The sequence below is a fragment of the Chinchilla lanigera genome, unplaced genomic scaffold (genome assembly GCF_000276665.1).
Source record: "Chinchilla lanigera isolate Chin_1 unplaced genomic scaffold, ChiLan1.0 scaffold00022, whole genome shotgun sequence".
Taxonomy (NCBI): domain Eukaryota; kingdom Metazoa; phylum Chordata; class Mammalia; order Rodentia; family Chinchillidae; genus Chinchilla; species Chinchilla lanigera.
This window is the reverse complement of record NW_004955423.1, coordinates 16,038,435-16,052,013: the sequence shown is the minus strand read 5'-3', so window position 1 is coordinate 16,052,013 and position 13,579 is coordinate 16,038,435. Positions and strand designations below refer to the sequence as shown.

Below are 13,579 nucleotides of genomic sequence, written 5' to 3'. Positions count from 1 at the left end.
AGAAATGCTCTCACAGCTCCACAGCTGTGAAGGCTGAGACCCTGAGCAATCCCAGCTGAGTTATTAAAGGCCTTGATTTGCTTGTAGGAAGTAGATCTGATTGGTCTCAGCCTTTCTGCCCAGGTAGCCCTGAAAGTCACATTTCTGCAGTCATGGGATGGAATTTCCATCAGTGTCAACAGTAACAACCTTTAGGAACCAAACTAAATATCCAGCACATCTGAGCCGCTGGCAGCCCAGCCCTGTCCACTCCACCCTACGCTATGGACAGCTGGAGGCCGGGAGCCATCCCAGTCTGAGCCTCATGGTGCACCCCATCCTGCCTCATGATGAGGGAGGCCGCCCTGGAAAGGCCCACTACCACCTCCCCTGGGGAAGGGGAACTGAACCTGGATAAAGCTCCTCATGCTGCACAAGCTCATCTGGGTCTGACGTAATAAAGGCTTCCTTAGCAAAGACGTCATAAATAAAGGGTGGGGCAGCACATCCTTGGTTGCCAAGGCTCCCAGGCAAGTGGCTGTCAGAAAGGTTCCGCTCCACAGGCCAGAGTGCCTGCACTCACTCCACTGGCCAGGGTGGCTGTGTCCCAGTCATCCTGGTCTCCTCCGCTATGTTCCTGCGGCACCCCTGGGTGCCCGGACTTCTCACCTGGCAGCAGTTGTGGTTACTGGTCCTGGTGGCTCCATTTCCAGAAAAGCATTGGATCCTGCTGACCACCAAGCCCTCAGAGCCCAGGGAGCCCTGGTCTTTGCCTGATCTCCTGCCGGAATTGTCCAACGCCCTTACTGCTCAGACACAGCCGGAGGGCTTTGGTAAAGTAGCATCCTCTGATCCCTCCCAGGGCTTGGCTCCACCTCTAAAATCCCCTGAACGAATTGGACTTTCTCAGGTCCAACCGGAGGCCCACACTGGAAATCAAACGACTGTAAAGGCCCAGTCCTCTTCATCTCACCAGGAAGCCAAAGATGACCTCTTGCAGCCCCCTGAGGAAGCTAAACCTTCTCTAACCCAGCAGGACACCCAAGATCAGTATGAACTTGGTCCTGAAGAGGGTATAGATCAGCTGTTGATACACCAGGAGCCAAATGCTCCATCTCCCCATAGGAATAAAGCGCATCGTTTGGACATGCTATTTGTCACAGTGAGACCTGTGGACACGGAGCTTACCAAAACTGCAGAGGCAGAAAAGGAGCCACAACCTACTTCAAGCCAGGAGCAGGCCCCAGCCCAGCCTGCACAGAGTCCTGAGGAGGTGAATCTTTCCTCAACCCAACAAGAGGTCCTGCCTCAGAGTGCAGAGCTCTCTAAAGAGGTGAAAACTTCCTCCACCCAACATGAGCCCCCAGCTCAGCCTCTACGCCCTCTTGTGAGGGCTAAATCTTCTACCACTAAGCACACAGAGACAGCTCAACCTTCTGAGTCTTCTGGGGCAGAAGAATCTTCTGCAAGCCAGTCAGAAGGCTCAGTTCAGCCCACACAGAACACTGAAGAACTGAAAACTTCTCCAACCAAGCTGAAGCAACCACGTAAGTTTAAAGGGCATCATAAGAAAAGAGTGTCAACTCCAGATCACCACCATGCTAAGCATCCACACTTGCCCCTCGTGACTGGTAAACCCCCAAATCTACAGTTTGCTATAAGCCCAGAACCCACCAAAGAGGAGGGGATCTTTCAAACCCATCCTGAGGGTACAGTTCAACCCTTGGCTCCAGTGATTGATGTGGAATCTTCTATAAGTCATCAAGAGGACCCCGATCTGCTTCCTGAGCCCTCTGAAGGGGCCGAGCTCTTACCGTTTCAACAGGAGGCTTCAGCTCAGTCTTCAGAACCTGACCAGGAGGAGACTACGGTTGGCAATTCACAGACTTCTGAGGAGGATGAACCACCTTTGACCCCTCAGGAGCCATCTTTGAGCTTAGCTCAGCCTCCAGAACTGCATGAGGCAGCAGCTTCTCCTCTGGGTGATGATCAAGTTCAGCCTCCAGCGTTGAACAGTGTTACTGTTACATCTGCTGAGTCATCCAGTGAGGTTGAAATTGCAAGTTCACCTGAACAGGAGCCTCCAGCTCAGTTCTCAGTGTCCCCTGAGCAATTTGAACCTCTCAGAGACAGTGAAGAACTTATAACTCAGCAGGCAAACCCTGCCATACAAGATGAAAACTCTCCATTAGATAGCGGGCTCTCAACTCCACCTGCAGAGCTGCCTAGGGGACATTCTACAAGCCAGCTGGGGAGCTCATCTCCATTCCCAGACTTCTCTGCCAATGGAGCAGTTTCACCAAGCCAGCAAGAGTTCTCAGATCAGTCTTCGGAAACCCTCATGAAATTTACTGCTTCTCTTTTTCTGACAAAAAGTGTAACATTTTCAACCCAATGGTCAGAGCCATCTGAGGACACAGAACTATCTTCAGTCCCTCAGGAGGGTGCTGCTCCATCTTCAGAGCCACCAAACAAGATGGAACCTTCTGGAGCTCAGGAGATGACCACACCTCAGCCTGCAGAACTCTCTGAGATAGAAGAAACATCTCCTGCACAGCAGCAAGCCATGGCTACCCTTCTAAATCCTTCTGAGGAGGGAGAACTTTCTTCAACCCAGCCCATGTTGCCGTCTCAGCTTCCAAATGAGAGAACAACTCACCCTCCGTCTCATGATGAGATGACAGTTTCAACACCCTCAGGGTCAAGCTTGACAGTCACGTTTAATCCCTCAGACTTACAAGTCACCTTTATTACAGAACCTAGTGTAGAGGATGAGCTTTCCACAGTCATGAAGAAGGCTACATCTCTCCCTCCAAAGCACCACACGAGGACGCTTCCACCTCCAACCGAGGCTCAGGCTCAGCATCCAGAGCTCAGTCTGATCACAGTTCGACCTTTGCGCCGGAAGCTTGACAAAACTTCACAAATGAGTACAACCGTTAGGCCTTCTCCAACTGTGCAGGAGACCCTATCTCAGCCTCCAGAACCACCTAAGGAAACTGACATTCAAACTGCAGTGCCTCATAAGGTCAAAGTTTTGACTCCAGGTCTGGAGCCAGCTCATTATCCAACATCACCCAGGGTCACAGAGCAACATTTGAACCTGGAGCTCACAACTCCAGCACCCTCTATAGAGGCTCAGTATTCTGTAGGCCTGCAGAAAGCTGTGCCCTCTCCAGAGCACCCTCAGGTGACACTTGTACACCTGAAGCAGACACAGGCTCAGCATCCAGACCTGGATGAAGTCACTGTTGAGTCTTTGGATGTGGAACTTACGATCACTGAGTATTCTGTCAGTTATTCTACAGGAAAGACTTTCGGTGGGCAAGAGAAGCAGAAGGCCAGGACAAACACCGACATATGTGAGCTCTGTTCCTGTGAAGATGAGACCTTGTCGTGTACTGGTCTCAGCCCAAAGCAGAAGCTCCAGCAAGTGCCTGTACTAGAACCCAACTCCTCTTTCACCACCATAAACTTCCAAGAAAACTCTATTTTTTACCTTGCTGAGAACATTTGGACAACATACAAGTGGGCTCAGAAACTAAATCTCAGTGAAAATGACCTGACTGAATTACATAAAAATTCCTTTAAAGGCCTGCTGTCCCTCCAGTATTTAGATTTATCCTGCAATAAAATACAGTTTATTGAAGCACAGACATTTGAACCACTACCTTTTTTGCAGTTTATAAATCTTCGCTGCAATTTACTCACACAACTGGGCTTTGGAACATTTCGGGCATGGCACGGAATGCAGTTTTTACAAAAAGTCATCCTCAATCATAATCCTCTGGCAACTGTTGAAGATTCCTATCTTTATAAATTGCCAGCATTAAGATATCTAGACTTGGGGACAACGCATACCCCGCTTCCAGTGGTCGAGAACATCCTCATGATGACACTCGGATTGAAAACGCTGATCGTACCAAGGCACATGGCCTGCTGCCTCTGCCAGTTCAAAAGTAGTATCGAGGTTGTCTGTAAAACAGTCAAGCTGCACTGTGACAACGCCTGTGAGACCAATGCCACACAGTGTCTTGAGGAAGCCCCCATAGGAAACACAGAAGGGGCATTCATGAAGGTGTTACAGGCCCGGAAGAAGAACACCAAGACCGAGCTGGTGATCGAGCCTGAAAAGCCATCTTCAGAACAAAGCGATGCCAACTGGTCGGACTTCAAGGACGAGGAGGATGACTCTAATGACGAAAGCGAAGTGATCGGGGCCCTCAATTACATATTGCCGTATTTCTCAGAGGAGAAGCTAGAAGATGTGAACTCATTACTGCCATTCATTCGACTGCTTTTTTCAAAGGTACACAATGACGCTCATTCCCAGGGTGATTTGACAGGCAACAGGCAGAGCCCCTCTCATCAGCAACCTGGGTCCACCAGTTCGGCTTACAAAAATGAGCTGAAGAAGCTGTATTTTCTACGAAACTGGTTAAATGCAGAAATTCAGGGTAAAATTGAGGAGGTTAAGAAGAAAGAGAAAACAGGCAAGCTTATGCCGTCCAGCCTCTCAAGTTCTGAATTTCAAAGCATTCCCAAGAGTTTGGCAGGTGCTCAAGCACAGGGGAACAGCCTGGTAGAGGATCAGCACAGAAGTCGGAGCCTGCGGACAGTGGACCAGCTCCTCAAGGGCCCGAAGGGCATACGGAAAAGGCTGCTCAAGGAAAGGCAGAAACGAGCCCGGGAGAAGCTGAGCATTCAGCCGCCCCTGGAACACACCGCAGATGAGTGGAGCCTCAGCAGGCCCAGCACAGGGAAGCGCGGGCAGAAGGAGAGGGTGCTGAGGCCTCGGAACTCCGCCAAGGTGAAGCTGTTCCCTATAGAACAGAAGGCACCGGTGCCTTCCTCTCTGCAGGGTCTCGAGCCGGGCAGCTCACCCATCTCCACTTCTGCCAGTGAGCTGGGGGGTGCAAAACACTGGGTGAAAGACCTCAGCAGCAGCATTTTGCTTTTAGAACACGCCGGTGCTAGAGTTAAAAGCATGAAAGCTGCGAAACCAATCTTAGCTTCCCAAGAAAGCTTTTCTGAAACTCACACTCTCATGCCCCACAGAACGCCCCAGCCCAGGCCCAGGGAACCACTTGCGAAGAAAAGTGTCCGCCAGAGGCTGAGGAGCGCAGAGAGGCCTCTGTTCTGGGCTCTGAGGAGCCTCATCCACTCCCCACCGCAAGGGCTGCCCTCTTCCTCGGGAGACTTGAGTGCCCCGGAGAACGGCCTCTCCCAGTTACACGCTCAGGCCAAATCCTCCGGAGGAGGCACTGCCGCAGGAAACCAAACCGAAGGAAACACCCCTGCAAGAAATGTTCCTGCCTCACCCGTCTACGCCCCGGTTTCTGTCGTGACTGCCCTCACCCTGATGTCCAGCGATGACCACACCAATGACATGAGCTTGGGGTACCCCAGCACCAGCGCCCCCTCGCCCCTCAACGACCTCTCTTTCCCCTCGCTGCCGTCGCCCGGGGATCAGTTTGAGAGCCAGCTAAACCAGCAGCTTCACGTCCTCATTCCCAACAAGGAGGTGAGGAAGCTCATTTCCTACGTTATCCGCACTTTGAAAATGGACTGCTCCGAGCCCCGCGTGCAGCTGGCCTGCGCCAAGCTCATCTCCAGGACGGGGCTCCTGATGAAGCTGCTCAGCGAGCAGCAGGAAGAGAAGGTGGCCCAGACACAGTGGGACACGGAGCAGTGGAAGAGCGAGACCTACATCAACGAGAGCGCAGGAGAGGCGGGCGGTCAGAAGGGGCAGCGGGGGTCCAAGGGCGAAGAAAGGACGCAGGACGTCCCAGGCCATGGCTTGAACAACAAGCTCATTATTGTCATATCCGTAACGGTGGTCGTGATGCTTCTGATCTTCATTTTATGTCTCATCGAGATTTGTTACCATAGAACAGCTTCGGAGCAAGAAGGGTCCTCAAGGGGCTTTTTCCGTCGAAGGAAGCCCACACCAGACCAGAGTCAGGAGGGCTTCTCCTGGTTTTGGAGGACACTGTTGCTTAGGAACCTGAAGAGACCCGCCACCCGCCAGCAAACCGCGGCGCGGAAGGAACACGACTCCTCCGATGAGGAAGTGACGACCACCAGGGACACCGAGGAGCTCAGCGAACCCATGGAAGAGGAGGCGCTCACAAAGTCCACGGTCTCAGAGCCCCAGCCCGAGCCCGCGCCCAAGGAGGAGCCCCCGCCGACAGAAGAGTGACCCCGTCCTCCCTCGCGGTGACCAGCAAATTTTATTTTGACATTGCTTATACAATAATTAATTACCTTTCTCAGATTACAGTATATGAAATTCGAAATAAAGTAAAAGGCACACACGTGCATCCTGGCTGTGCTGAATTGACCCGGAGCTGGGACTAATTTGACTCAGGGGCTGAATTGCCACCGTGGCACTGGCTGTGGGGATGTCACTGAGAGGGGTTCTGAGGGCCAGACTTAGCGACTCTCCCGGGCAGGGGAGATAGAGCCCTGGCTCCATGTGTGAAGGAGCAATGTGACCCTACAAGGACAGCAGGTACCAACCACGGGGCATGTTTTACTCCCTTATCCACTTAACTGTCCACCTCCCCAGTGTGTGTGTGGATGGACGGACGGAGATGGATGCGACACACAAATGGCATGCTCCAAAGCATACTTTTTTGTGTGTGCTGGGGATCAAACTCAGATCTTTCACATGGAGCTCAGTTTTCTTTTATTTTGACACGGGATCTTGCTAAATCACTATGTTGCCTGGGCTGAGTTCATACAGTTCTCCTGCCTCAGCCTCCTGGAGTGCTGGGATTACAGGTGTGAGCCACCACACTTGGCTGGAACATACACTCTTGGTGTCTGGCCCTGACACCGCAGGTGTGTGCACCTAAACTTGATCAAGAGCAAAGTAGGCAGAGGGTCCAGTCCCAGCTTATGGGCGTAGTGTGTTACATCATCAGCCTTTCCAGAGCCCTTTGCCCCGGAGGAGTGTTTCCCCCAGGTGATGAAGGAATCTGGGAGGGGTGGTGCTGATGGAAGATGCCCTTCCGCTCCACTCCAGACACAAATCAGTGAAGGCTAATCACAAAGAGGCAAGCTACCAGCACCCACTCCAGAAGCCAGTGCCCAGTGCTCGTGGCCCCTCTCACTGTTCCACAATGTCCTTAACCCCAAGAGATATATTCCCTGCCTCTGGTCACTCATAGGAAAGATCAGTGTCATCTTTTACACTGAAGGTGGATTGAAACATGTTCAGGTGCCTTTATTCTTGAGTGCAAGGCTGTGACCCGCACTCCAAAGGCCCACTGTGGGGCTCAGAGATGAGAGCTGACTTGCCCATTGGCCTCTTCCAATTGTCCAGAGCCAGAGCTCAAAGAGGGAGACCATTTACGGAGCACTGACTGCGTGTCAGACAGTGCTGCCATCCCCGAATAATCTAGAGCCTGCTAAGGAATGCTGGCAAATAGGCACCCTAGAGCATAGAGCTGGAATGATTCAGCGAGCGACAGCAAGAAGCTGAACTGAGGTGCTGGCAGTGGGGATGGAGAGAAGCGAATGGAACTGGGAGAGATTGAGAGTGGAGAACAGGGCTTGCGTGAGGTGGGCGTCGTGTGACTGACTGCTGGGGACCTTTGTTGCACAGAGGGAGATGGATTTAAGGAAACTGAAGATGGGTTCCACTTTACATGGGTGGATGGTGAGGTCCCACGCATCTTCCAAGGGGGGAAGTCCATTAGGTAGAAGAATAAGTTAATATCAGGTATCATTTAAAGAAAAGGGGAAATAATCAGACATGCAAGCTGAAATTTTGCATGGGTTCTCTTACCTGAGAAACCCAAACTATAAACAAAGAGCAAAATAAAACATCACAGGAAATAAGAAGCTCTTTTGCAAAAGGAAAAGGGGTCAAGAGATGGAGGGGGACGGGACAGGGAAGGAGGGGAGGGAAGGAAGAAAGCCTGAAGCTCGGTTCTGTACAGGGGCCGACTCCCAGTGGAGAATGTAATCATTATGTACTGCAGACATGCACTAGTAAAACAATACAATCAGAAAAAAGGAAAAGGAAAGCCACTTTGGTGGCACATGTCTCTAATCCCAGCACTCTGGGAGGCTGAGGCAGGAAAATTACGAAGTCTGAGCCCAGCCTGAGCAAATTAGCCACTTAGCAAAATTAAAAAAGAATTGGGGATGTAGCTCAGTGTGAAGACCCTAGGTTCAATCTTAGCACTGAAAGAAAGACAGAAAGGAAGGAAGGGAGGGTGGAAGAAAGGAAGAAAAAGAGGGAGGAACAGGAGAGGGAAGTTTCATCATTTTAATATTTTTAAGCTTTAGTGTTTTAGAGTTACATGACCTCCTACTTTTGAGAAAAGGCTGATTTATGGCTCTGCTGTCCCTCCTATGTCTTATTTTTGAAACAAACACTACATCAGCCCTGAGAGCAACTGAAGAGGAGCCAGGCCAGACCAGTGGGGAACGCGGTTCGCATTTAACAGCGCTGTTTGGTGAGCTCTGCCTTGCACCTCCCACTCCATCAACCCTGAAGGACATTTAGTTCTTCTGTGTCCTCTCAATGCAATTCCTATCTGCATCACCCCAGGCATATCCAGGAATAAGCTCAACAGAAGCAAGTGACCATCCTGTTAAGCCCAGCCACAGTGACACTCCAAGTCTTGTGCCTTTGAAACCCAAACAAAACTTACTAGTAAATCTCGTACCCCTGACCATAAGGTGGACAGTTTCACTGGAGGTTAGAAAAAAGACTGAAGCCTCTCTGAAACTTCTGGATGTTAAGAAAAAAGTCTCAGCATTCCCTGATTAGAACTCAGACTGGATGGGAGAAGCGTTCTGGTTCTCTGAGCAAAGATAAAATCTACTTCCTGCCCCTGTAGAAATTCACATATTCATTCACTGAACCAACAGGTTGAGGGTCTCTTTTGTGGGACAGGGTGGGACACAAAGATTAAACATTACTGTGTCTCCCAAGGAAGTGACACAGGATTGGTTGGGACTGGTGGCAAGTTGTGCTCTCCTTACCAGTATTTTATAGATGATGAAAATAAGACAGGGAAGTTAAGCTATTTCTCCAAGGTCAGTAGTTAGTAAGTGAATGAATTAAAACCAAGCAATCTTTATTAAAGGTGACTCTGTTGGGCAAGTGGCAAAGGCCTACTTTATAGGACCTACAGTGACAGGTTGGCCCTCAAGCTGGAGTGGGGACAGCGGGCAGTGTTTCCAAGTGGAGACTCTCTTATGGAAAGGCCAGGCATATTTGGAGGTGTGAGTGGTGGTCCAGCTTGGGAATTTAAGAGTTCTTGAAATGGATCAGCTATGAAGGGTTACTTTTAGCAGTATCGTTTCCCCGCTGTAGATAATTGGAGGTTACAGAACATCACTGAGCTCGGGTAAGGCAATGAGAACTCTACTCTAGGAAAAAGAAATACCACCTACACTTTAGCCTCTTAGTGCAGTAAGTAGAAAAGAGAAGAGTTATCCAGAGTGCCTGGTATAGTAGTTAGAGTTAAACTGTTTGCTGTCACACATAGATGCCTCCTAAAAAGTATACTAGTTCAAAAATGGGATAATCTTTTCTTGTTCACATAGTCAAAAAAAAGTGGGAGCTTCTAATATCTCTCATCGAAGGTATAAGCCATGGACTCCGTCTCTTTTGACCTTTGGCTCTGCCATCTTCACCATGTCCTAATTCATTCTACCATGTAGATAAAGACATCAAAAAGGGAAAGAGTTGGAGATACACCTGCTGTTTAAATCTCCTAGTGATCTCTGTTCCGTCCCACAGGGAGGCATCTGGCTCTTCCTAGGCATGTGGGGACTGCAACTATAGTCCCTGACTCCGTTAGTCAACTTTCTTCTTGCTGACATAATGCCCAGTGCCCACAGTTTAAAGGAGGATAGGTTTATGCTTTATAGTTCAAGGGACTCAGTCCATGGTGGACAGGCTCCAAGCCTGGAACATCATAATGGAAAGACGTAGACGAGCACAGTGCCTCAGTTTATGGCAGCCAGAAGGCAGAGCAAGGGAACAAAGCCAGAGAGGAGCAGGTGCGAGGCCGGAAGTAGGACCCAAGACCACGCCTCCATGAGACACCCAGACACACCCAGGAGCATGCTCTACCAATCTACTACACATCTCTCAAGCCAATGAAGTTCACAAATCAGGATTAACAGTCACCGACTAAACAGCCACTTCTCTCTGACTCTGCATTTTGGTGGAAAGTTAGTCATCTCTACCATGAGGAAAGAAAAACTTATTTCCCCTTCAGCAACAACTTTTCAAATAGTCTAGCACCTCATTTTGGAGCATGGTTGAGGAATGAGTTTTACAAGCAAATGAGGCTTAAAATAACATCAGCACAGTCCCTTTTAGCACCAGATCTTATTTGCCTAATTGTTTTGGAAGGTTCAGATTGATTTTGTACTTCGCCGCCTAGGTGAGCAAAGCTTAACTTCATTTAAGCATTTCCCGATGACTTAGAGAGACTGTTATGAACGTCACTTATTGTAATGCAGTGTGTTATGTATACCAAGTGTTGGTGTGCAGGAAATGTTCACTCTTGCGCTAAATGCTTGCTGAATTCCAGGCTGTTCTGTTAAGATGCCTCTTTGACCTTTCCAGTTCTAAAGTTTTTATAGTCACTATGTCTTCTCAGTGCTTCTAATTTTTCTACATTTCTTCATGGTAAGTTCTCCTGACATTTGTGTTACCCACTAGTCCCTCCCTCTTTATGTCTTCTTTTACCTACTTTTAAGCTTCTCTAATGTTCCTTTCTGCCCAGTCCTTCCATTCACTTTGCTTTGCATGTTGCGTTGGAAAGAACATACACACTTGGGACTGGCCTTCGCCTGGATGCCCACCCAAGCCACGCCTCCAGAACTCTGGAACCTAGAGCAGTCTAGCTGCCGAGCTTATTTCCCCAAATATAAACCAAAGCAATAATGTAGCTTTTAAAGATTTACCTTAGGACTAAGATAGTAATCATATTAAAACTTTCTCTGTAAAAACTGGTAGTAATTTCTTTGTTTTGGTTTTGGGTGGGTTTTTTTTTTTTTAGTGGTTGTTGTTGTTTGCTTTTTCCAGTACTGGGGATTGAACCCAGGGCCTTTGTACTGAGCTACATCCCTGGCCCTTTTTTTATTTTTCATTTTGAGACAAGGTCTCACTCAATTGCCCAGACCAGACTCAAACTTGCAGTCCTACCGCCGCAGCCCCCTAGAGTACAGTCATTATTTTTACGTGAGCAATTACAGGGTTTGGTTTTTATTGGCATCATCAATACAAATAGAACCAGCCCATAGGACTCCAGAGAGTTAGATCCAGGTACAGACAAAGGAAGAGCTAAAATAAGGGAGATGCCTCCATGAGGCAGATAGCTGAAGCCAGGAGTCCAGCTTCTGAAGATCTCCATGGAGTTATGGATCTATTACCGTGCTGAGCAGAATCTAAAGACAGCCCGAATGTAGATGGAGGAAGCTAAAAGAAGAATACTGAGAAAAGAAGAAGACTGAGTGAAAATCTTCCCTGTTTCTAAAAAAATAAAAGAAGTTTTCTAAACCTTTATCTCCCCGCCCCCTTTTACAACAGGATCTCACAACATAGCTCAGGCTGGCTTTGTACTATACAGCCCAAAATGGCCTCAAACTCGCAGTGCTGTGCTTCAGCCTCCTGAGTCGGGGTAGGGGGTGTTCACAGGCGTGCCTCTCCATGCCCAGCTGTGAAATATTGAAATCTGTCAAGCTGTCAGTACTCTCTGCTTTTCACTCCCAGACTTCTGAAGAAGCAGGAATGCCTACCTCTTCCTGCCAGGAACAAGCTTCAGAGTACACTGCAGACCCTCCCAATCTCACACGGCCAGAGGAACAAAGACAGTTGTGACCTGGGAAGTCTGCCTGCGAAGCTCCATGACATAAACAGACGGTGCTTAATAACAATGTGCTGAGCAAAAGACAAGGAGAAAGGAGAAATGGGATTGCTCCCTAATGCAGAGCAAGCTGCTATGGCCAGAGGACGCATCACATTCAGCAAGCAGGTGGCAAAGTGCATCTTCAGTGCCCACCATAGCTGATGCCTGTCAGTGCCTGGCACAGAGGAGGCCGTGCCTGAGGCAGCAGTGCAGCCCCAGCCTCGAGCTCTGCGCATTAGCAGACGTCTCGTGGCTCATCCAGAGGCTAATCACTGAGCTTGACAAAGGGAAGCATTATGAGTTTGGTTACTCTTGTGTTTCCAGGTGAGGTGCTGAGTTTTTATCCAGGTTGCTGATGACGGATTGTCCACCCCCAGAACCCCTAAACTAAGTAGTTAAGTGAATTCACCATAAGCTGGAGAAGCAGCGTCCACACTGACAGAATCGCGTTATCTGCTGCTTGGCAGTCATCAATTTCCTCCATGTTGCTCATTCTGGAAACTCCCTTATGCTTAGATAGCAAAAGGACTAGACACCAGGTTAGAGCGTACCGGCTTAGTTTGTGTTCCTTCCACAAGAAAAATGACTTGCCCCAAATTAAATATTCTACTTTGGGTGGTTTGTCTCCTGGTCTACACCCAGGCCTATCAACTAGAAATGGAAATGGGGAAGGCTCTGATTCTTGAATAATCCTCTAACTTGCATGAACTAATTTGTTTCTCATACAGCAAACACTGAGTGAGTAGCTCTGTGTAGTAGCTCCTGGAGATAATGTGCAGACTTCAACCCCCACACACCCAGACCCGGTTCTTCAGACCCTTTGGGTGTTGTGGGAAAGAGAGACTGACTGGGGATTAGAGACGGAAGCGTCTTGAAGGGAGATGTAGGATACTAACCTAGTCGGGCTAGTTGGAGAGTAGGGAACGTTCCCTGAAGATGCTTTGAAGGGGAGATAAAGGAATTACAAGCCTATGGATGGGGAAGGAGGTATGGAGGGAAATCTTGACTGTCATCATCTCAGTGGAGTGACAAAGTGACTATGGAGCACACTCAGGCTCTCGGGGGAGCAATGCCTTATGCATTGTACCATGCAGAGCTACACAGAGCTACAAGGTCAAAGTCAGTATGGGTGAAATATACAGACAATAGGGCGTGGGAGATGCAGGGAGACTTGTTATCAGTGAGTCAAGTGGAAAGACAGTGAGTGAATGGAAGGACCATGTCCTCAGGCAGAAGGAGGCTTCTAAAGGCATTGAGAGGACAGGGCTTCTAATTAGATGTGCATTTTAGGGGCCATCCTACCAGGCGTGGAAAAGAAACCAAGGGATGTGACCCAGCTGGCCATGATCAGCTGAAGACATGGAAAGCTGAACCAGGGGTTGGGCCAGCAGGAAGCAGTGTACCAGTGGATAGAAACAGTTAAAATGATCAGAGACAGGTGGTGGAGCGAGAGATCAGTGAGTGACTGGGCTGAGGTGAGAAGGTGTGGCAGGCTCTCCAGAGGAATCTTTCTACAGCTGTAAGAATTGCACCCTAGGAGTACTAACAGCTGCTCCTCAGTGAGTGTCAACCATGGCCATTTTATAGATGAGAAAACTGAGGCTGGGAACAGGCAGCACATGCCAGGAAATCACTGCACTGAGATTTGCACCAAGCCCAACTCCCACAGCAGTGCCCTTTATTCAGCATCATAAAGTTATTGTTCTGTTTAC

The 13,579-nt window shown here is 49.1% G+C and overlaps 1 protein-coding gene across 1 annotated transcript; it reads left to right on the top strand.

Annotated features, from left to right (window-relative positions):
* The first annotated feature begins 499 nt into the window (after positions 1-499).
* Positions 500-6,300, top strand: LOC102021567 (leucine-rich repeat-containing protein 37A3-like). The gene has a single exon (XM_013514556.1). It carries the CDS (start codon positions 611-613, stop codon positions 6,179-6,181), a length of 5,571 nt encoding a protein of 1,856 aa, XP_013370010.1. The 5' UTR covers positions 500-610; the 3' UTR covers positions 6,182-6,300.
* Positions 6,301-13,579: the final 7,279 nt, after the last annotated feature.

Bases quoted from the DNA above. Each gene is read 5' to 3' on its own strand.
- LOC102021567 (XM_013514556.1), top strand. From the start codon at position 611: ATGTTCCTGCGGCACCCCTGGGTGCCCGGACTTCTCACCTGGCAGCAG.